The sequence below is a fragment of the Fulmarus glacialis genome, unplaced genomic scaffold (genome assembly GCF_000690835.1).
Source record: "Fulmarus glacialis isolate BGI_N327 unplaced genomic scaffold, ASM69083v1 scaffold42498, whole genome shotgun sequence".
Classification (NCBI taxonomy): domain Eukaryota; kingdom Metazoa; phylum Chordata; class Aves; order Procellariiformes; family Procellariidae; genus Fulmarus; species Fulmarus glacialis.
The window spans coordinates 17,281-40,765 of NW_009227164.1; the positions used below are offsets into that span (position 1 = coordinate 17,281).

The window sequence follows — 23,485 nt, forward strand, 5'->3', positions numbered from 1 at the left end:
ATGCCAGTTGAATTTCAAAGATGCTTAGATACACAATAGATGTTTAAGCTGTTGGTTCTGAAATCCATTAGGGCATTTCGTTAAAACCTTAGGGATATGTTTTTACATGCCTAAACCAGAATAGGAGACACTTTGTCCTTTCCCTCAGATCTTGGTAGAGGAATGTAACCAGCCATACAGTAGTTCTGTATCACCTTACTGACTGTTTTCACTGATCTTTGGCTTACAGATGTCCCATTTCCAAATGTATGTCAGTTTATAAATGTTCTCTGTCCTGCTATGGAATGGTATTTATAACAACATAATTTCAGCTTTATAGCTTCTGATCTGTTCTCCAACCTGTCACATGTACTATGTTATTTTTATGGGTTGCTAGCAGAAAAACGTTGTAGAAAAAAGTTGTAGATGGGAATTTCTTTTGAGAGTTGCTTTGGCATTACATATGATATTCCACATCTGCCTCTTGATGCTATCGGGAGAAAAAATTGGATAAGATTTTGGACTTCTGAAGTGAAGTTCGACTTCTGTTGTATGTGGTTTCTACAGTCAAGAAATTGTAAATACTACATTAGCATGAGTCTCCCATGCAATGTACATACCTTAGCTTCTGTTTTGTTATGAACTTAGCCAAAATACAGCATTGTCCTTTCAGTGACATCAAGCCGTAGATACTGCCAGGCTGAATGAAAACTCTTGCATTAATTTGTTGTATGTGAGAATCAGCAGAAGGATTGAGGAAGAAGTTAGCTGAATAGAATTTTCAGTTCTATGTTAAAAGTTTTTTATACTGCCAAAGTCTCCAATTCATTGCTTGAAGGTATTCAACTGTTCAATGAGGGAAACTAATTAGAGTACTTGCATTAAAAATGAAAAGCTACAATAGCTAATATCTGCAAATTAAAACTCTCCCAGAAGATTTCATTAATTCAAGTAATTTGATACTGTAAAGAGCAATCATGTACTAATCATTATGTATAATTATTAAAAAAATACCAATTAGATAAAGTATTTCCTTGTAATATAGTACAAAATCCCATAATCAGAGATGTTAATCTTGTTTTATAATTTGGGCATACTGATAAGAATGGTTTGATTTTATTTGTTCTACATTACAAAAAAGTAGGAGCGTCATCTGTTGGTTGGTTTTTTTAAAAAGGTAATTTTTCTTACACATGTAACAGTCATACATAACTGAATACTTGGACTCATGTTATACTTTTTTTTTTTCCACTTAGAATTTTCTTTTTTGCAAGCGTAGGGGGAAGTCATTCTCTTAAAAATAAATAGATTAAATGCTCTACATCTAATGTCTGAATGATCATGCATTTAGAGCCCTGCCTAGCAAAGCACTCATTTGATGTTTAACTAGAGCATGTTCATAGTTGTGTATTTTAGCCATGGTCATTCTGCTGGAGATGCTGAACTCTTGAAGACTAAATGGAAGTACCATCTCATCTTTATGTTTTAGTGGTGGTCTTTTAATTCTTAAAACAATCTTAAGTAAAAAGATCTGAATTTTTCTTTCCGTCTTTTTTTGACTTTTTTAAAGCATTTCTTCGGTTTGTAGGCTTAACTGGTTCTTTTGGCACATAAACTGAATCAAGCTAAAAACCTCTTGCTTGTGTACCAGAATATGATTTTTACAGGGTTTGTGCCATTTGAATTAATAGGAAATAGCTAATTGTCACTTGATTTGGCAGTTGGTGTTAATTGTGTCACTCACTGAAGTTTCTCAGATACTATGATAATGTGCTCAGTAAAGCAATCTAAAGCAATCTTTCTTGGTAGTTACCCTACGTCTTACTAGACGAGCAGCTGCTGATTGTGCAGTACAGTGTTCTGCCCAAACTCCTCCCTTTACCCCAAAAGCTATCTGACACAGTCAGTGTAACTGACTATGCCTGCCTTTTCACTTTCCTTTTAATGCCTCAGGTGTCTTTGAATGTTCTCTGTAGTTATTCCCTAAGCTTTAAAGGCTTAGTCCTTGACGTACTTGGAGAAGTTCTGGCAGTTCCTCTGTACTCCCACACAGTTTCAGGTATAGTCCTGTTAACTAGCAAAAGATACGATTACTTGTGCATTCACTACACAATGTCTTTTTAACAACACAAAAATCTGAGAACGGACTTTTTTTTTTAAGAAGCTATGTGAGAATTTAGGCCTTAGGAAGTTGAAGAAGTGGAAGATATAGTTTTGCTGGTATGTATCCTCCTACATTCCCTTTACCAGGAGTGAAAGGTAACCATCTACCTAACGCAACATGAAAATGTCACTGGCTCTGAGGCAGCAGGGAATCTGCAGTGACTTATGTGTTAGAGCTTTTTCCTAATTTGCATGATGATGTTATTTTCTTACTGATGATTAAACTGAAATAATAGTTTTAGCTTACTTTATACCACTTCGGAACAAGCTAGAAATCTTTCAAGAAGATAAGCAGGGATAATCAGAGCCTTAAGGTTAGGACACAGAATCAACTTACAGTGTACATCAGTGAGTCACTGTAACCGGCTCCCTGTATGCCCTTAGGCAGTAGCAATTGCAGAATAATGTGACGTGGCTTAACTAGTACTAGAAAAGAATTGCTCAGGCTCTCATTTGCAGCTGGATCTAGTGATAGATCTTTGTCATAGAAACATGATTCCATGTTTTGAGATACTGAGAGGTCCTGGGCTCCTGTGCCTGCGCATAAGCAGAAAGACTAAATGAAATGTGATACAGAAGCTTCTGAATGTGTGGTGCATATGCAGTAGGTCACAGTTGCACATTGCACTGCATGTTCGCGTGTTGTCTCCTTGTATTCCCTCTCAGACAAACCTAGATCCAGTAGCCCTTGCCTCCACAGTGCAGTACTTGCTCTTGTGTTCTAGTCTGATTCTTCCTGTTATGCAATGGGAGAAATCAATTTCTCCCATTGTGTTGTGAGATAGGTGGAAGACAACCATCCCTGTCTTGCAGATTGTGTACTATATACAGCATTCTGTGGTATATATTGTACAGGTTAGTATGTTTAGTTGTTTTGTTATCTAGGAAGACAGAATTAATTATGTCTGTCACCCATATGAGGCAATCTCTCTTTCTCTGTCTCGATACCCTCCTTGGTTTTGAAGATACGATCCAGTTTCAGCTACATCTAGTATTTTAGAGGTCTGTAATCTGCTCTTAGGTTCACGTACATTTTTAAATTCTCTTAGAAGCTGTCTAGGTACAGAAAACAACTTGAGTATTCTCACTGGCTGACTTTCGGCACATTTCAAAAGCTTCTCTCTGGTATAGAACAAATTGATATAAAACACATAGAAGGTGTGTATGTATGTACGTATACTTTGTGTGTGTATGAAGAAAAATTTTATCTAAGAAGAAAATTATGCCAACTTCAATTTCAGTTTTCTTCATATGTGTTTAAAAAGGGTTTAAACATGGGTACTGTTTCCTCCATAGTTAAGGGGTATGGTTCACATGCAGTGTTCCCTTCTTGGAAAGTGAGAGGAATACTTTTGCAAAGAGACAGGCTTTGCCATGACTATTTTCAACTTTTGCTCTTCAAGTTAGTCTTTCCCTGCTGTCTGCTAATCATTTGCTCTATAATAGCAGACCATGCTGGGGTCGTGGACATTTAAGGTTTTGGAGTTCACTGACAGTATACCAACTTAAAAAAACACCCCAAAACCAATATTAAAAATAATTATATTAATGAAAAGTTTTCCTACTGGGTTTGTTTCTGCCAGAATTATACCCTTCAAGCTATTTCTTGGATCTTAGAAGAACCTTACTCAGCTTGTAGAGTCATGTATTAAAACATACAAATTGTCATAGCTAAATCTACTGCTGGAACATTAATTTCAGACACCCTTGTGTATTTACAAGGTGGAAACCTCATGTACCACTCTGTGCTTCCCTCCCCATCTCTTTTACTTTCAGTACTCAAAATGAATGCAAAATAAAGACTGTTGAAACCATCCTTATCAGTGTCCAAACCTCACTTATCAGTGATTTTGTAATGTTTTATCTTTCTTTTTTGGTAATCTCATATTGCATTGTTAGCTTATAACAATGTATTTGATCACAACCTTTGTACTTCTTAATGCAATAATCTAGTTTACTCTTTCTTTGAAGGTAAACTAGATTCATAGCTGGTCAACTGCTAGAATATTACTGTAAATTTAATGCTATACTAGTCCAGTTTCTTATGCTAGGCAGCAGAAGAGCAGTGAAGACTGAAATAAATTAATGTGTTGAGACATTTCAGTTGCATGCTGCTCTAGCAGTTCCTGGAAGATGAAAGGAATGTGTCAGCATCTGAACTGGAAAAGTTCTGTAACGTGGTAATTCGGGGGGAAAAAAAGAAATTAACATTTTTCCCCCTTTATTAAAAGAAAAAAAGGGGGAAAAAAGCTTTGCTGCCTGTATTTAGTGATATTCTAATAGCTTGCTTAAGCTCTTCAGGCAACCCAAAGGGGCGGCATCTTAAAAGTAGCTTTGATATTAAAGGATGAAAACCACCTTGAAACATAAAGCATAACATACGGTTTGTGCTGATATCTCTCACGAAATTTGGGCCTAGAACCATAGACATATCTCATGCGGTTGATGTCTGTCATAAATATGAAGTAATAAACCCAGGAGTCCTTGAAAGAACATTCCATACTTCAGGACAGCTTTTTCTGCATACATATGCTTTGAAAATCAATAGAAGTGTTACGAAATTATTCTGGTACGATCCAGGTCAAGTGCTATTGCTGATTACAAATATAACAGTAAACTAAAGTTTAAAAAAACAATTTTGGTGAGTCCTTTGACATTAACGGTGAACAACAACACATCTCACATTTTTAAAAGGGTAGAAAGGAGGACCCTGGGAACTACCGACCTGTCAGCCTCACCTCTGTGCCTGGGAAGATCATGGAACAGATCCTCGTAGAAGTTACACTAAGGCATGTGGAGGACAGGGAGGTGATTTGAAGCAGCCAGCATGGCTTCACCAAGGGCAAGTCCTGCCTGACCAACCTCATGCCTGCTATGATGGAGTGACTAGATCAGTGGACATGGGAAGGGCTACAGATGTCATCTATTTGGACTTCTGTAAGGCCTTTAACATGACATCCTGCTCTATAAATTGGAGAGATACGGATTTGATGGGTGGACTGTTTGTTGGATGAGGAATTGGTTGGATGGTCGCATCCAGAGGGTAGTGGTCAACGGCTCAATGTCCAGATGGAGATCAGTGACGAGTGGTGTCCCTCAGGGATCCAAACTGGGACCAGTACTGTTTAATATCTTCATCAATGACATAGACAGTGGGATCAAATGCACCCTCAGCAAGTTTGCAGATGACACTAAGCTAAGTGGTGCGGTCAACACGCCTGAGGGATGGGATGCCATCCAGAGGGACCTGGAGAAGCTCAAGAAGTGGGCCTGTGTGAACCTCATGAGGTTCAACAGGGCCAAGTGCAGGGTCCCGCACCTGGGTCGGGGCAACCCCCGGTATCAATATAGGCTGGGGAATGAAGGGACTGAGAGCAGCCCTGCCGAGAAGGACTTGGGGGGTACTGGTGGATGAAAAGCTGGACATGATCCAGTAATGTGCGCTCGTAGCCCAGAAAGCCAACCATATCCTGGGCTACATCAAAAGAAGTGTGGCCAGCAGGTCGAGGGAGGTGATTCTGCCCCTCTACTCCTCTCTGGTGAGACCCCACCTTGAGTACTGTGTCGAACTCTGGAGTCCTCAGTAAAAGAAGGACATGGACCTGTTGGAGCAGGTCCAGAGGAGGGCCATGAAAATGATGGAACGCCTGTCCTATGAAGAAAGGCTGAGAGAGTTGACGTTATTCATCCTGGAGAAGAGAAGGCTTCGGGGAGACCTTACTGGGGCCTATCAATCAGTACTTCAAGGGGGCCTATAAGAAAGATGGCAGCAAACTTTTTAGCAGGGCCTGTTGTGATAGAACAAGGGGTAATGGTTTTAAACTTTTTAAAAGAGAGTAGATTTAGACTAGGTATAAGGAAGAATTGTTTTACAATGAGGGTGGTGAAACACTGGCACAGGTTGCCCAGAGAGGTGGTAGATGCCCCATCCCTGGAAACCTTCAAGGTCAGGCTGGAAGGGGCTCTGAGCAGCCTGATCTAATTGAAGATGTCCCTGCTTATTGCAGGGGGGGTTGGACTTTTAAAGGTCCCTTCCAATCTAAACCATTCTATGATTTTATGATCTTCTTAGTGTTCAGCCAGACACTAGCCAGCTCACCAATTTGAGAGTCCAGTCATATCATATATTCTAGAAGAAAGACTCCTTGAAAAGAAGATTGTAGTATTCTGCACCATTATTAAATTACAGGTTGCCTTTATACTGTTTGTCATTGCATGTAAAATACATGGTGGTAATCTTCTTTTCAGATTTCACGATGAAGAATGATAGTTATGTTCCTGGATGGAAATGGGTTGTGGACATGAAAAGTTGAAGAAACATTCAGATTTAGTTGGAAGTCAAGTATTTTTGACTTGAATTTATTTTCCCTTGAAGATTTTAAAGCAATGTGAAAGCCTTTCTTTGGTTCATGCAAGAAAGGTAGAAACAGTCTGTTACTTCTTCCAGCAGCTCAGTATTGCTTTTCCTTCATTCATTTAATGAATGAAAAAAGATAAAAGGGATATTACCTTTTAAAGGGTTCTTAGAAATTACAAATCTCGTTTTGCACATTTTCACATCATGTAAATGTCATAATCTCATGTCATGTTACGACAGCACTTGTACCCAAAGATAAATCTTGTCTTTGGCAGAAAAGGTGACAACATTTTTTTGTTTAGTACATGTTTCTTTTTTTTTCATGAGATTCAGGCCACAAATAAAACATTATGATGATTCTGGCAGTGAGACTGGGAAGCAAGACATAGTTTAGGAAATCAAGATTCTGCAAGAGGGTAACTTGCAGGATATTTAGGGAGTGCTGTTCAGTAGAGCAACACAGTGTTAGTGTGAGCAACAGTGCAAGTCAGTATGGGTACAGGGGTTCTGAAGTGGAGGGGAGCAGCTTCAAGGTAAAAGTACTTAAATAATGATCTTGCGCTCCTCTGATTTAAACACTTTTTTATTTTTCTGTGCATGATTCTCACCACTTTTTGTTTGATTCTTTCTAACACACACGTGTTTAATATTGATTTTAGCCATATTGAGCTTCAAGGAGCAAGCTGTTCTTGATGGCCTGCCTTTACCATAACTGAGTTCTGTATTCCAGCCATGCATCATCTCGCTTGTAATCTTGGCATTGTTCGAGTCTCAGACTTTATTTATTTATTTATGTGACTTGGGAAAGAGGGTAACCGCCAGGAGATGAGACCTGTTACTTGTATTGCAAATAATTTTCAAGATAAGAAAAGCAGTACTAATTTGCAGATGTTTACTTCTGAGACAGCTGAAACGTAATGCTCGTTATCTTCTCCTTAACACTGTAGTTCAGGGAATAAAACAAAGTATTTACTGATGTATTGCTTTTGGCTTGAATGGTGGTGTATAGCACCAGTTGTGTTTCAGGCATTTGAATTAGATAGGTGTCATGGTTGACTGCTGGGTGCAGAACTGATAGAACAGGTGTAGAGATCACTTAGCATCAACTGTTGTGTAGATGCCTGTAAAATGCCGCTCAATTTGCAGATGTATATTTATTGTGCTTAAAAATGAATTGAGAAGTACCAGACTATATCTCATTTGATGGCATGTTTGTTGTGTGTCTAACTGGAGTGTCTCATTTATGGCTATTTGTAAGTGATTTTTTTAAATTCCTTTCTCTAGAGTCCATAAGTGTATTGAATGATGTTCTAAGTCAGATAGAGTCTCAAGGGAATGTTTCTATGAATTCAACAAGCTCTGGATCAGTGGTCTCTTCATCTGTTGACACGGTAAGGACCTCTGTCTATCAAATGCACTCAAAGTTAGGTGAAAACCTTGAGCAGAGAGACTTGTGTTGCTGATCAGCTTCTACTCTGGCTTGCTGTCTGCAAAAAGAAAGGTAGGTTTTAAACTGTGAAGTGAGGCAGCAGAATAAGAAACATCTCCAGACTCCACTCTTTGTTTTTCCCATTGATGATTGGAAAACTTAAGGCTAAATAGATTGAATAATGCAGAATGCAAGTGCTTGTAAGTTCTGTAAGCCTCTTTAGTTAGGATATTGTTCAGAAAAGGGGCAGCAGATGGGTCTTGTTGGGCAATGTCATTTTGCTCTGGCTCCTTCTCCATAGATAGATAATTTTTCCTTTTTTCAATCTTATTGTGGTATTAATTATTTCATCTGTGGTTTGTTTTAGAAAAATTCTCATGCATTTCTGGGAGCAGAGCTGTATGAAGTTATACTACTTATTCTTGAAGTAAATTGCAGCAAGATACAATGCATTACATTAGGGTTGCTTGTACTGCAACAAATACATTAATATTTTATGGTGTATTTATTACTTTATGTTACATGTGACTATAAAGAAAATGCTCAAATGTTAATTTTGTTTGATAAGAGAATTACAGAAAGAATGCAAGTGCAATACTTACTATTACGAAGTTTTATTTTGTACTGACTTTTCATTTCCAGGCAAGCATTGTTGGCCGGGAATTGGCTACCAATGTGTATAAATATACTCACTTAGAGCCTATTCTATATGCCCTTGGTGTGGGAATGTCAACTAAGGATCCAGATCACCTGAAATTTCTCTTTGAAGGAAGTGAAGAGTTCTGCTGTTTACCTAGCTTTGGAGTAATTCCTGCTCAGACGTCGATATTTGATGGTGTTCCTTCTCTTCCAGGACTAAATATTGATCTCGCAAAGGTAAGGAAGAGTTAAGTATCTAATTTTGTTTGTGCTTTGTCTAACTGTAAGGTGACTTCAGTTAGTATGCTTGTAATATTAATAAGTTCCGTTTAATCTAGAAGAGGAGAATTCAGTGTTTTGTATTCTTACATCCTAAGAAATTATTAATTTACGTCACTTGTATAACCTCTGTCTTCCTAAGATGGCACGAATGATCAATTTTTTGTTAAATTTTAATTTGTGTTCACTATGCTTTTATTAAACCACAAAAGTTTAAAACTTTCTTTGAAAATATTTTCTGTTGGGGATGAAATTGGAAAAACAAACCAAAAAACCTGCAGGTTTTTTTTTATATGTTTGTTCTGAACACTTTCTAAAATAACTGTATTTCCTTGCAATTGTGATGGGGGAAGCAATACAATGTAGAATCATAGAATCATGGAATAGTTTGGGTTGGAAGGGATCTTTAAAGGTCATCTAGTCCAACCCCCCTGCTGTGGGCAAGGACGTCTTCAACTAGATCAGGTTGCTCAGAGCCTTATCCAGCCTGACCTTGAAGGTTTCCAGGGATGGGGCATCTACCATCTCTCTGAGCAACCTGTGCCAGTGTTTCACCACCCTCATTGTGAGAAATTTCTTCCTCATATCTAGCCTAAATTTACCCTCTTTTAATTTAAAACCATTCCCCCTTGTCCTGTCTCAACAGGCCCTGCTAAAAAGTCTGTCCCAATCTTTCTAATAAGCCCCCTTTAAGTACTGAAAGGCTGCAATAAGGTCTTCCTGAAGCCTTCTCTTCTCCAGGCTGAATAACCTCAACTCTCTCAGCCTTTCTTCATAGGGGAGGCGTTCCATCCTTCTGATCATTTTTGTGGCCCTCCTCTGGACCCACTCCAACAGGTCCATGTCTTTCTTCTTGAATCAATATATTAATTGTTGTTATAGCACTGCCTTTCTTTATATAGATGCTGCATGGTGAGCAATATCTGGAACTCTATAAACCATTACCAACCTCAGGTCAGTCCTTTTGTGTTGCTGATTTGCTTTTCACTATGACAACAGTTCCTGTAGCCATATTATAAACGGAAATAGGGAAGCTCTGTTTCCAACTGGATTTTTTGCATATTCTTTTTACAAGGCGGGGGGGAGAAGAGAGCCAACCTGTTGCATTATTGAAGGAGTTCTGAAACTCTGTGTTCTTGGGATCAGGTGTTGCTTTTCTATAGTATAATTAGTAAACTCATGCCTAATCTTTGATATAATAAGTACAATACATGCTGGTGTATTACTCATATAATTTGATACTAGTAGCCGAACTTTTAATTCTTTCTGTAGGGTTGTATCATAGAACTTTTGGAATGTTTACCTAAAAATTCTTCAACATTGATTGCATCTGTGTGCCCATAAGAGGATAAGATTTAAATTATGTATGTAAAGGAGGAATGGACATCTCAATGAGGAAGCTAAAAAAGCATTACTTTTCTTCCTGTTAAAATTCTCAAGATATTAGTTACTGCAGTAGCAAGCTCTTTTCACAGATGGCTGTGTTTTCCCAGTTTACAACTTGAGAGGTGCTCATTAGACTCATTCAGGATATGCATGCGTCTGGGTTTCTTCATTAGTAGTTTTTAAAAATTAACTTTTCCAGAGTGCAGAAGGAAAAAAAAAATCTTGCAAGCCACAGATAAATTTCTTGTTGAAACAAAAAGGAGGTGTGTGAAAGCTGTATTAACTTCAGAGAAGTCTGATAATTAATAATGGATTGCCCGGACTTCATGAAGCTTTTTCTTTTTCCATTCCATAGGCTGATTATGTAAACATAGATGGTTACATATCTCTCTAGAGTAATAACCTCTTTAGATTTAGAGACAAACTTCATAAACCCACAGGTCCAGGCCCTGAGCTGAGCTTCTCTTCTGTAGAACTGTAGTTGTCTCAGCCCTCTTGAGATTTGTGGACAATCCTTAAGTGATTGGAGCTATCTTTGAAGTTAGCAATGTGTTTGAGTCTGAAATGTGATTTGTGTTTAGCTCTGAATACATAAACTATAGCAAGATTCTATTTAAAAAAAAAACCCCAAACTTAAAAAATTCCTCACATCTGCAAACCAAGATTTGCAAAGATCCCCAGACACTTTCATTATAATCATGATAGTTGTAATTACTATGACTATTACTAGGATTATTATTACCATTATTATTATTGTTAGTAAGGAAGTGTAAAGAGTGATCTGTGGACTTCATTCCTGAAGCAAAACCTTACAACATGTACGTGTTCTTCTTTTCTTACAGGGCAATTAACTTCAGTTTCAACCGTTGCTGATATTCTTGACAAGGGATCAGGAGCAGTGTTGCTTATAGATGGTAAGTGGTTTATAATTTTTGGAGGGGATGCAGTAAAATTTGACAGGCTCAGTTTTTAACTAGCTGTACCAATAACTGCCAGCATTTCCACAGTAAAGACTGTTTGTTTATTAAATCTCAGTGAAAGCTGAGAAATGAGCTAATCGGCAATAGCTGTGTAAATGTATAATGTAATTGTTCTAGGGCAGTCAACGTACTGAAATAAGAACACTCTCTTTGGAAGAAGATTTCAGAGAAGGTTTGGTTTTTTCCTATGTAGGTAGAATAGTGCACTATGCAAACTGAACAAAGTTCTTTAATAATACTTAGTCGTATCTGAAGGCAGCTGTTTTAGATTCTGCCACCATTCAGCAAGGGGGGGTGTGTGCGCATTTGTGTGTGTGTTTTGGGGTGTGGTTTTGCAAAGGTTAGTTATATGTGTATGTTGTGTAGACTCATCTGCAAAGCAGCCATCTTCAAGAGCATGTCCTGCATTCTTTTTTTATGTCTAAATTATTCTTTTCTAACCAAACCAAAACAAAACCCCATTTCCTTCCTCTTATATCCAAGTTAAAGGATCAGAACATCTCTGGAAGTTGATAAGCTGTCATTTTCAGAATTTTGGTATCTTTAGGTGTGGTTATACCAAGGTCCCTTGGGAAGTTAGGCTGCAAGAGTAGGTTAATAGGCAGTGAATCTCTAAACACTCTTGAGCTTTTATTCCTTCAGTGTACAGATAAAATTGTAAAAAGGTCTTTACTGTCCCGTTTTTCCTCCTAGCTGTGTTATGCTTCCATACCAGGCTAACATTAAACCCGACTGTTTCTGCAACGCACAAAAGTTCTTTTTGTGAGCAGAGTCTTAGTGGTTTTCATATTTTTTCCGGAACTGGAAATGAACGTTATTAACAGTACTGTAAATTTCAGTCTAAGGTGTAAGAAGTGAGTGGAATAGGCATGAACTGGAAATAGGAAGCTGAATCTTGATTCAGTGTAAGAAGTTTAACTTCTTCAAAAGAAGGAACAGGTGACCTTAAACTAAAGCTTGCTCTGGAGCTCTTTTCATACAGGGTACTAGTAGCACTTTTTGTACGAGTTGGTAATGTGCTTTACACACTAGGGATTCTTAATAGCTTCTAATACATCATATTTTATGACACAATTCTATCATATTTAAATAAATTGCTAATGCAGTGTGAGATGCTGAAATAAATACTAATTTCAGCACTCTGTTGTCAAATATTTTTAGCACCCTGAATGTCATCAGCATTTTGATAGCTTATTTTTTAATTTTAATGCTTTCATATAGATAAAATTCATGATAATGTTATTTAAAACAGATCATTAGTCTTCACCAGTCAGGAAGTGACTTGCAACAGCGCGACATGAAAGTGTAACCATTGTCCCTTCGATTTTTAAAATAAGCTTTGTCATGTTTGAAGCTGAACTTTTCTCCTGTAAAAACACATGCCAGCTATACGAAAAAGGAGATCGAAGACAATATATGACCTTCCTCTTTTGTTGTCTTTCAGTGAATACCTATTGTGGAAAGGACCTAGTGTGTTATAATCAGTTCTCTTTGTTTTTTATTGGAGCTGGAGGATTTGGTGGAAAACGAACATCAGAAAAGGCCAAGGTAAATTCACGCATATTCATATTTTAAAAAAACACATGAAAACTTCTGTCAGCACTGTAAGAAAAACATCTGCTATATCAACTAGGAAGGATAAACTAGCATTTGAGCAGTGTGGTGGTATAAACTCAAATGGAATTTAAATACTGCTGTTCATTGAAGAGCCTGAGTGAAAAGATACTGTTCCGGGCCTGGGAAACCAATGGTTTTGGTTAGGAGAAAAGTGAATTGCTGAACGTGCAACTGGTGAGATATGCCTACATTCAAATATTTGAAACTACAGATATGGAATATCCTAATGGAAAACAAAATAGGAGATTCTCTGGAAAATGTTTAGAATCCAAATTCTGTGGACTTGGAATTAGGGAGTTATGTCTGAAGTTAAAATAAAATTGAAATTCATTTCAAATGCATGATGATGTGGACAAAACGCTCTTCTAGAGGATTCGTATTAGGTCTTTTAGAAGAGTGTCTTTTGAAGTCAACAGTGTGGCAGGCTGTAATCTGACCCAATTTGACCCAATTAATTCCATAGAAGTGGTAAAATTTGCTGCATATTGTACTTTGGGCTGTGCTAAATTCCTTAAAATTCTACTTCTGTAGGTCAGAAGGAAGATGCTATCAGTTCAACTGTCCAATTTGGCAAGAGTCTCATTGAATCTTGGTTGTATGAAACCCAAATGTAAGCTTTGCAAACAAAAGAAACTTTACCTGTTTTGGTTTTATGTATTGAGTTACTCCCAATCATAGTATCCATAAATGAACAGATGAGGAAGGGTACTGATTTCTTGTTAAAAGCTAGCTTGGGAAAGGTTTTATTTTTTCAATCTACTTTTGATCTGAAAAATTTTTAGAGACCTCTTAGATTAGAACAAGAACAGAGAAGTGGCTTTTATATGTAAGTCTTGGTTTTCTCAAGTAGATTTGGGGAGCTTTACCTCTCTTACATGTAGCTTTAAGAGCAGATTTTTTGGTTGCTCTTGTTTAAGCATGGGCAGCAAGGAGAGTGACAAAAAAGTTGAGATTTTAGATACTTTGTCTAGGGGCCTACTACTGAGCTGTTGGGTTGTGCCAGCTAGACTCGTAACAGAGTCCTGATTTAAACCTGTCTCAGCTCTGCTGTCATGATCACATTTCAATTTCTGCCTCAGTGCTTACATCTCCAGTTGGGAATACGTGATCTGTGTGTTGTCAGTTTAGCATTACAGTGTGTTCTGCTGCTCCACCTCAGAGATTTTCTTTGCTTCTGTTTAAGGGGCTGGGGGGGGGCTATTTATATTTAAAAATAAATTGATACCTAGTGATAATTTCGTGTGTATGTGTATACAGAGGGCGTTCATGTTTACTTCAGTAATTTGTTTTCCATGTGCTAAATTTGTGCTAATAGGTATGATCGTATGTTAATATTGCAAGATGTTGCTCTAGTGAAAAGACTAGTTTAGTAAAAAGCTGAGAAGTACTCAAATGTGTGGTGTTAGGTTTGAACTTGCAATTTCTAGAAGAGATCTCTAGGTGTAGCTCTTTATAAATCTGTGTGTTTGCATGAAGGAGGTTTGGAAAGCATAAAGAGGAGAAGAGAAGCAGCATTATAGTTTCTCACTTCCAGTGGAGTGGAACTTCTGCATTTTGGGAGAGAGTTAGCAAATGACAAACCATGTCACATGAACACATAGTGTGCATGAAGTAGCTGTTCAGGTACCTGACATATAACTATTGTCTTCTTCAATACTATGTTTAAGGGTAGTGCCAGCTATGACTGAATGTTGTTATTGTGAACTAGAGCGTTGAGGCACTACAGTAATAAACAGTCAATTGAATAAAGGCTATTTTAAATTCAGTATTTTTGAAAATTTGTAATGAAATATCTAGGTTTTGTACATCTGGAATACTGTAGGTAATTTTCTTTGGGATTTTTGGATGTAAACTTACAAGTTTTTTGACTTAAATCTATATCAATTATATAGAAGTTTGCCCATATGTAACTTCACAAATCAAATCTTGAAATGCCTGCTGCTTTAAAGAGAAATGGGAAAAGCCTCTGTGTAGTATAAAAAAATTCAGAATATTATTGCAGACAGTGTATAAAGGTCTTTGATGGAACCCTTAATTCTTCTGTAATCAGATTTTATAATAGTGCATGTAAAAAAAATAGTGGTTCAGAGGAAATGTTGCTAATCTATAGTGGTGGCATCAGTGAGTCCAGTGTACTGTCTTGGCACTTTTCAGTTAAATATTGCACTTTAGGCAACTGCAACTTCTTCACTCTATTTAGTGAAGTATGAGAATACTATATAAATGATTTTACATTTTAAAATGTAAAGAATACCTGTTTCAGGCAGCAGCCCTTCTTGTAATAGAAGGAAACAACATGTAGGTCTAGTTAAGACAACACAGTGATAGTAAATTCAACAGAGGCCTCTGCATGCAAGAGGCCAGTTTCAAACGATAAATATTCCTTTGTCTTTGAAAACCTTCCCAATTAAAAAAACTTTCACATCCCTCTGTGCCAAAAAGAAATCCCAAGCTGATCAGGCATCTTTTATAATGTGTCGTTTTATCACTTTACACATTGATTGTATCTGCAAACTAAAGAGAACAAATTTCCAAGTTGAGGTCTATGATGAGGAACATGTGTAAGTCATGTCTCTCGAATTGGGGTTTTCTTGCCCTACTGGCAGAGGGGTTTCCTTAATTATTCATATGTTGGTTAGTTTTAATGTCTTAATGGCTCGGTAGGTCAGGTTGAGTTTCTTTAAACAAACTGGAAATAGATTGGCAAGCAATTCTTGTTTTGAAAGCATGTTAGGTAGTGTCCTTATTATCAAGCTGATTAATGCGTAGGTCTGTTGTCGTTCTCTGAAGCGACAAAAGCAGGAGTGATGTTATCAAGTCTTCCACCCCAGATGTGGCTTTGCTCTGCTGTAAATAAACAGAAAAGAGCCTGTGCCGTTACTAGGTGTGAAACTACACAGCACTCAGTTTCTTTTGATTTCTCTTTTTTTTGGTAAAGAGCTTACACAAACTAAGATTAAGTAGAATTACTACAGGTGAGAGTCAAGTTGCTTCCTTTCATTTTAGAGCTTATGCCCATTTCTCTTTGTTTGGGCTTTTTTTTGTTTTGAAAAACCCAAGAAGGAGAGAGGGAAAAAAGATTTCAGCTACTTTAATAGTTTTAAATTGGTTATGGTGTTCTTTGTGTGTATCATGATCTAGGACATTCTCTTGTCAGTCTGTTGGTAAAGTTTATGTCTTCAAAATTGAACAATGAAGCTGTAGATTGCACAAGGAACAGCTTTTTTACAGTAATGTGGGGCTTAATATGCAGTATGTAACTGCAAAAACAAAAGAAAAAAGCGCAAAACAAAAAAAGAGCTGGAAGCTCTTAAAGGCCAAAAGTGATGTAGTCCATGAGTGAGGTAGTAAATTATTTTGTGCTCCATTGTGCTTTTTAAAGTATTATTTTAAAACCTTTTTTTTCATTTCTGTGTTCCAAAACACTAATGTTCTATGAGACAACTATTTTTTCTGAGTGAATAATTCTTGCTTGAGCTTTTTTGGATAGTTTGAAAGAAATGTAATCAAACTGATCAGTTATAACATGTAACTTAGCCAGATTTGATACCTCAAGGTTGCTATCTTGGTAAAGCTAACCTTGATAAGAGACTTTTTCTGGCATAAATATTTTTTTCTATTTGTCTGTAAATGTAGAAAGAGCAGGAGGAACCTTAACAGCTTTGTAAATACTGTTTCTTTTTATACATACCTGACACATTCTGGCATGGGTACAGGTAAAAGATTTTTGCAGTGAAATACTAATACTACTACTTTTGCTTTAGGTAACAGTGAATCCACCCAAGAGACCTCCTGATGCTGTAATTTCTGATGTCACAACTGCTGATCAGGTAACGTTTTGTATGCTCTAGGTGTGGAAATGTTTGTTTTGTCTGGAGAGAGGAGTCTTATATGATGTTCACTGATAGTTCAAATTTTCTGATATACCTCAGGTATTTATATATGTATATTTTTGTGTGTGTGTGTATATATATGTATGTATAATGTGAAGCTAAAATTTGTGCTAGGTTGAGTTATGACAGTGTGTTCAATGTACTATCTAAAACGTCCTTTTCATAAGGCTGATGCAATTTTATAACCGTTTATTACAAAATTGTACATAGAAGGGAGAAATGAACATTTGTATTCTGCTGTAGCTGAAAAAAAAAGAGGTTCAAAATCTATGAAATTTACAATTTGGTGCCAACAAACACATCATGACAGAAAAAAGTGCTTAAGGTTCACAGTTTTGAAAAAGTTAAATTTCTGTAGTAGTAGTAGTCAGAGAAACCTGAAATACTGACAAATGTCTGTCCAGGTATGTTTCTGTCTGTCCACAGTCCCACTGGTTCACAGGCATCTACTTTCCATAGGCAAAAACCTGAATAAATAAATACATCCTCCTCTAAAGGTAAACATATACAGGTATCAGACAAATAAGACAGGAAAGTGAGGAGCTACCAGTATTAAGACACTGAGTTGTATTTTCAAAAGCAACTTAGTCATGGCAGGAGGCTGTAGCTTTTGGATATGCAATTAAAATGTTAAGCACCAGCTGATTATATATGGAGTAATTAAACAAGTCTCATCCAGCTGATTCGTGAGCTTGAAGTCCAAGTCAGCCGTACCCACTTAAACCAGGAAAGAGAGCTTAGATCAGCATTTCTGTTTCTATCACTGATGTGTTTGTTGCATCCTAAAATTCACAGCATCGGTCTAGGAGGTACAGATGTCTAATTCTGAACAGGCTTCATCAAAAGTTGGCAAGGTGAGCAAGGAGCAGGGAATGGTGAGAGAGTACTTTGTCCCTGGGAGATGTAGTGGAAGGTGCTCTTTAGCAGCTGGCACTTTATTAGACAAGATACAGCAACCCTAATGGCCCAATAATTAAAAGTATTTACTTTGAATGTTGCAACCCTAGTTCAGATTCTCCTCTGCATGATTATATCGGAATCGATTCCAGGTCCCGCAATTTTCAGATGACATTTATGATCCCCCTGTTCATATGGTAATCTTAGTTTCTGAACCTTAAACTCTTACATCTGGAATTGTTACTGTGTATAAAATGCTACATTCATGAGATAAAAGAAGATGGTAGTGACCCTATAATGCAGAAGTTGGGAAACTTTGCTACTGCAAAATTGATTTTTGGAAATAAAGGAGGTGGCACAGAGTAGCCACCACACTTGTTTTATTTTAAGATTTACTCTGACAGGTAGATATATAAAGAGAATTCCTCTCCAATTAGATCTTGCAGGAGCCACAGCCAGCGGACTTGGAGAATTGCAAGAAGGCTTATCTGCCAAATTATTCAGTAGCATCTGTGCTTAAGTGATGATGCTTGTGTGCAGGAGGGGGATTGTGTAGAACTTGGGAACTTCATGGGCAGGAATACAGACTTTCATGTGAAGGACAGCTTGGGGAAATGTTACCAAGATTTTACATTTATGTGTTTGTGGAATGACACATAACTGCCTAAAGTCCTTTTTGAAAATGGAAGCTGGCACACAAATTGCATTGAAGTTTCTGAAATTTTTTTTCATAGTGTTTAAATGAAAAAGGTGTTGGCAGAAATCACTGTTGCCATTCAGCTATTGAATTAGTACAGAGTATGAGACAGACTGAGTCAGTTTGCAGATGGCATTTGAGTTAGCTTGAACTGTATTTATTTCCAGCGATAGTTGTGACATTCACCACAGTTTTTGTTATCACAATTATGTGGCTAAACTGCTCTTCTTAATTAGCATTTTTCCCCCTTAACTTTTCATAGCATGATCATGTAGTAAACTTCCTGATAAGTAGACCATCATGCATATTTTAAAAATGTTTACAGTCATGACTCCTATCTTTCACTGAATGACTGTGATTATCTTGAAAGTTATATTCAGTTCTAACTCAACTTCATTGGGTTAAGTTTTTTGCAAGAGGAAGAATGTTTTTTACATGTTTTCAAACAGGAGGAAGCACTGCTTAGTGAAGAGGATACTGGGAACAAAGGGCTAATAACCATTTTTGCCCTTCACCATGTGTTCAGCAGAATGGAGGGTACAGCCACCTACAATTCCTTGAAAAATGATTCTGTTATGTCAGTGACCATTGACAGAACAAACTAATCCTTTTGATTAGTGGTATCAAAGACTGATAGCAGGTAGTATTGTAGCTGTTTATCCCTTTCAAATCTGTACCCATTCTTGAGAAGTTCTTTAAACACCAACCAGTGATTATGAATGAGTTGCAGTACCATGGTGTAAGCTGCTTAAAGATGAAAAATAGTTAAGAAAAATTTAGAAGAAGTATCTGACCTTCTAAAAGGCTTTAAGGCTTAAAATTTGCATCCTCCTGAAGAAGGACATAAAATATTTCTTCTGTGTGTTCATGAATTTTTCCGCAAAGAACTAGGTGACATTTTTTCCATCTTGCCCTGTAGAGATGTGCATGTGCTGTGGTATTTTTCTAGCTTGTTCTCTCTCTGTAACCTGAGCTATGCTTTACCAGATATACTGCCATAAATCTTTTGAATAAAATAGACCTTTTGACAGAAGATCAAGAAGTCTAGAGGGTGTTTGACTATTAGCCATTTAGCAAGAAACAAATCATTCAATTTCAACCCTGTAGGGAATGTTTAATGTAGTTACAGAGCTTCGGTATCACCAAGCTACTCTTGTCCTGCTGGTTTTCGAACCAGGGCCTTAAATTAATCAATCAAACAGATTTTGCTGAATGGTTCCTAATGCAGTTAGGAATCACAGGCAGTGAATGACTTGTATCTCCGGAGAGTTTTGTCTCAGTAGAGTTTTCTTTTCACTCCCTTCCCAAATGTGTTGATTTCTTGGGAATTCATTTTCTGGTGACACACAAAGTAAGCTGCAGTGGCTATTTAAAGTGGATGATGTCCAGGTGATGCAAGTCATTTTTGAGGAAGAAACAAATACACAGTCTTGAGTTTGTTGGGGCTTTCTTTGGGAGGTTTTTTGTTTTCCTGTGGAAAACCTCACAACATTCTGATATTGTGCACGTTGCCTCCCAAGAAATAAACTGTTCTCTATCTTCGAATATCAGAATTACTCTTCAGAATACAAAAAGTTGTGACAATAAATAAACAGTATAACAGTAGCCCATAAAATGGAATTTTTCAAGAAGTCATTTCAGTTTTACTATTCTGTGCTTCCTTCTGCTTTCTTCTGCAAGCTAGCTGTCCTGTTTGCCTATATGGAAAAACTAAAGCTATAACATGCAGAGTTTGCAGAACTTCCAAGTTTTTGTTAATGTCAGCTCATTTCAGTAAAATGTTTAATAATTTTAAGAAATGGTTGCCAGTTGAAAAATTTTCTTTGCTTGCAACAGTATCATATATTTCACTAAAGCATTCTCCTGCTTTAAATTCTGATTCTGTGTATTTGTTACTTACATTGATAGGGAGAAATAGACATGACAAAAAGATAAAAAAGACCATTCAAATAGATTTTGAAAAACATGGTGTCTTAGCTTACCATGCTTTGGGACCAGCTGTGTACATGGAGCTGTGCCCCCTGTAAGTCTCTGCAAAGCAGAGTCATGTGAGCTATCACATGTGAATTTCTGCCAGAGCTACTTTTCCATGCAATTTGGGTATCTCAAGCACATGATACTTCTGCTGTGTGGTTTCCAGGGTCAGGAAAATTGGCCGTCCTTGGCTTTCAAGGATTTTTAAATCTATTACTGGTCTCTTGGAGGAAAAGCTTTTTGATACCCTGCCGGTTTTAAGTTTCTTCCATTTGGAAAACTATGATAATGTTTTAAATGTTGCAGAGTCTAGAAAAAGATAAAAATTCCAAATAAAGCTTGCTTTGTTTGTAGTCTTAATCCCCTTTGTATGCAGTGCTTTATGATACAGTTTTCAGTCATGAAGGCATAAATGGTGTGTTTGTTCCCTCTCCTTCAAGAACTTCCACAGGCAAAGAGAGGGCTCTAGACATGAGCTGAGATAGCGTAGGAAGTCAGTTTTCCTATGTTATTTGTTGCAAGAAGTTGTGTTCTGAGGAGTAATGAAAGGAAAATGATCTCATGGTTAGTAACTGGTTGGAGCTGCAGTTCTTTGACAATGGATTTTCTTTGCTTTGTCCATAAAATTACTATGGTATGTGGGCAACTGTTACCCAGATATCTCAAAGTACTCAGACATGGGTGCTCCTTAATCAGTGGCTGATAGGAGAGGATGAGATGATGGAATGTGGAAGATGAAATTTGGGAGTCGGACTAGCAGGAGGGTGTCTGAGCATCACAGGCTGAAATTGAAATTCATAGGAGCTCTGTTCTGAACTTGTACAGTGTACATTGAATGATGTGCTTTGAAGAATTAGGCCTTCAAATGTTAAATTGGAGAGCCGGAATTGATTTGTGCTGCTGACAATTACAACCTTTTCTGCTGTTTTATAGTTTCCAGTCTATAAAGTAAAGCATGTTTGTAAATGTTTGAGGCATTTTAGTGGTACAGAGAGTGCTTAAAGGAGTGGCGTATAGCATCCGATGGTGATTTTTGAGAATGTGATACAGTGAGCAGCATTAAAAAAAAAAAAGCCAATTTAGGGAATATAATGATTCTTTACTCATTCAGAGATTTTTAGAGAGATTCAGTAAATTCATGCCTAGACTAATCTGATAGGATTTAAAATACAGAAGCTATGTAAAGCCTTCTGTTCCAGGTATAGATCAAGCATTGACTGACAGGGTGTGAAGAAATTGCCGCTCTTTAGTGGTTTGTTTTTTTTCTAAAATACAGTTCTTTTCCATTTTCTCTGAAAGAGGAGAAAATAATTGGCACCTACCATGTCTCAAGTAGTGTCACCTGCATCCTGTGACTAAGACTGCAGGATTGTCCTTTTCTTCCTGAGTCATTCTCAGTCCTGCAGTCCTGTTGCTCATACTGCTGTCCTCTAGCTACCCGAGTTTAGTTTTTGACTGTGTCAAGCTCTTAATGTAACTGGAAACAATTGTGAAGACAATTGTGCACAAATCTAGTTTGTTGTAAAAGAGTGGACTTTGCAATAAAAACTTACTAAAAAGACATCTTGGAAGGAAAGAGGTGAATAGGAAACATTTAACAGCCTAATGAATTATTAAACTAAAACTTACTGTAAAAAGTTTTCTGCCTGTTGTCAACAGGTTCAGTGCTATGAGTCAGTGCTTTGAGGATGGTGTGATAAGACCCTTACAAGCTTCTGTGTAATTGGGATGTGGATACTTACCTGTGGAAAGTCATCTCTTACTCTACACAGATTTCATTTGTGTTTTCATTCTAAGCATGTGTAAATATTTGTATGTGTTTTTAGAGAACATATGCGTAGATTGAATAAGTAATCATTAACATTATATGGAAGAAAAAAGTTGGTTGTTTCCAGCTTATGTTTGTTTCCTTGGATAGTTTTTATGCTTATTTTAAACAGATTAGAAGAAAAAAGTTATGGGAAGGTGAGTGTTTTGAGTTAAGGTTGTTTTTTGAATGAGTGCAATAAAGTCATGAGAGAGAAGACGATGAAAACATGTGCATGGATGGGGAAAATATGGTTACAGGACGAATGTTTTTCTTTGTGTCCTGCTCTGTAAAGATTGTAGTACAGAGTTGCCTGAAAACATGTAAATTTAAATTCACTTCAGAGAATAGCACAAGAGAGCCTCCTGAGAGCCTCAGGTGATCTTTTTTTTCTGTTTGTAGCATAAATAATTTGTTTCATGATAGAGAAAATGAAGTGCTGCAGTAAGTTCACAGATACGGAGAGCATGCCAGGAAAAAAGTGCTTAACAACAAAGGATGATAAAAGCAAAAGAAAGGGATGTGAAGCCATTGCAAGGATTTTATAATGTTTTCCTATACGTCTAGAGATTTCAGTATGCAGAGAAGATACTCTCAGAACCCTTGAAATTGTATAAGGAGTGAGCATTTGTAATAGTAATTACTTTGAAAGTTTGTTACATGTTACGATGCTAATTTCAAGATTTACACAAACACACACACACTCCCTCATACCCATACCCACACCCTCCCCACTGCCCCCTGGTGTTTATTCCTGTTGGGAAGATCAGAATATAATTTTCTAATCATGGCAATTTTGAAAAATAGTTGAGGGCTTGGATTATACTAGAATTTTGTGTGGTAAAATGATAAAAGAAGAAAAGGTACTAGCCTGGCAGTCATTTCACTTAAACAAGATGCTCTTCATTACCAAGAGTTTGTTTCCTCCCCTTATCTATGCATGTCTTAGTAAAGGATATAAAAATTGTTACTCCATTTGAAGTTCCCCAAACCACAGTGGTTTGTTCTTTTTGATTAAGAGAGGCACTGCTAAAGGAAAGGCTTCTTGTACATTTGCCATGCTACTGAAAAACAGTTAATGTTCTGTGAAGCCTGTGCCAGAATATATAAGTTGATTTTAAATTTGAAGAATATGAAGACATGGGTAGTGCGGGGTGAGGAAGGAGAAAAGATGTAGTGCCGTTTTATACCTATTCCTGTTTGTAGCTGTATATGTGAAAGTGTTTTAATTGACTCCCTTATTCTTGAGGGAGTCAAAGGTATGTAGGGAATAAGGTAGTGTTTGGATAGTCCAGACCACTAAGAACATATAATGGCAAACCAAAGGTAGTCCAGGAAACTATACACTTGTATTTCTTAATTATAGTCTTGTTAAAAAATAGAATCAT

The 23,485-nt window shown here is 37.2% G+C and overlaps 1 protein-coding gene across 1 annotated transcript in view; it reads left to right on the forward strand.

Annotated features, from left to right (window-relative positions):
* Window positions 1-23,485, forward strand: part of HSD17B4 (hydroxysteroid (17-beta) dehydrogenase 4) — a gene marked incomplete at its 3' end in the record, with an annotated part of 50,874 nt that overhangs the window by 14,865 nt on the left and 12,524 nt on the right. The window contains exons 12-17 of the mRNA XM_009583059.1: window positions 7,784-7,890; window positions 8,571-8,804; window positions 9,749-9,800; window positions 11,075-11,146; window positions 12,657-12,760; window positions 16,594-16,659. Of these exons, the coding sequence (XP_009581354.1) occupies window positions 7,784-7,890; window positions 8,571-8,804; window positions 9,749-9,800; window positions 11,075-11,146; window positions 12,657-12,760; window positions 16,594-16,659 (635 nt within the window). The remainder of the gene's footprint in view (window positions 1-7,783; window positions 7,891-8,570; window positions 8,805-9,748; window positions 9,801-11,074; window positions 11,147-12,656; window positions 12,761-16,593; window positions 16,660-23,485) is intronic.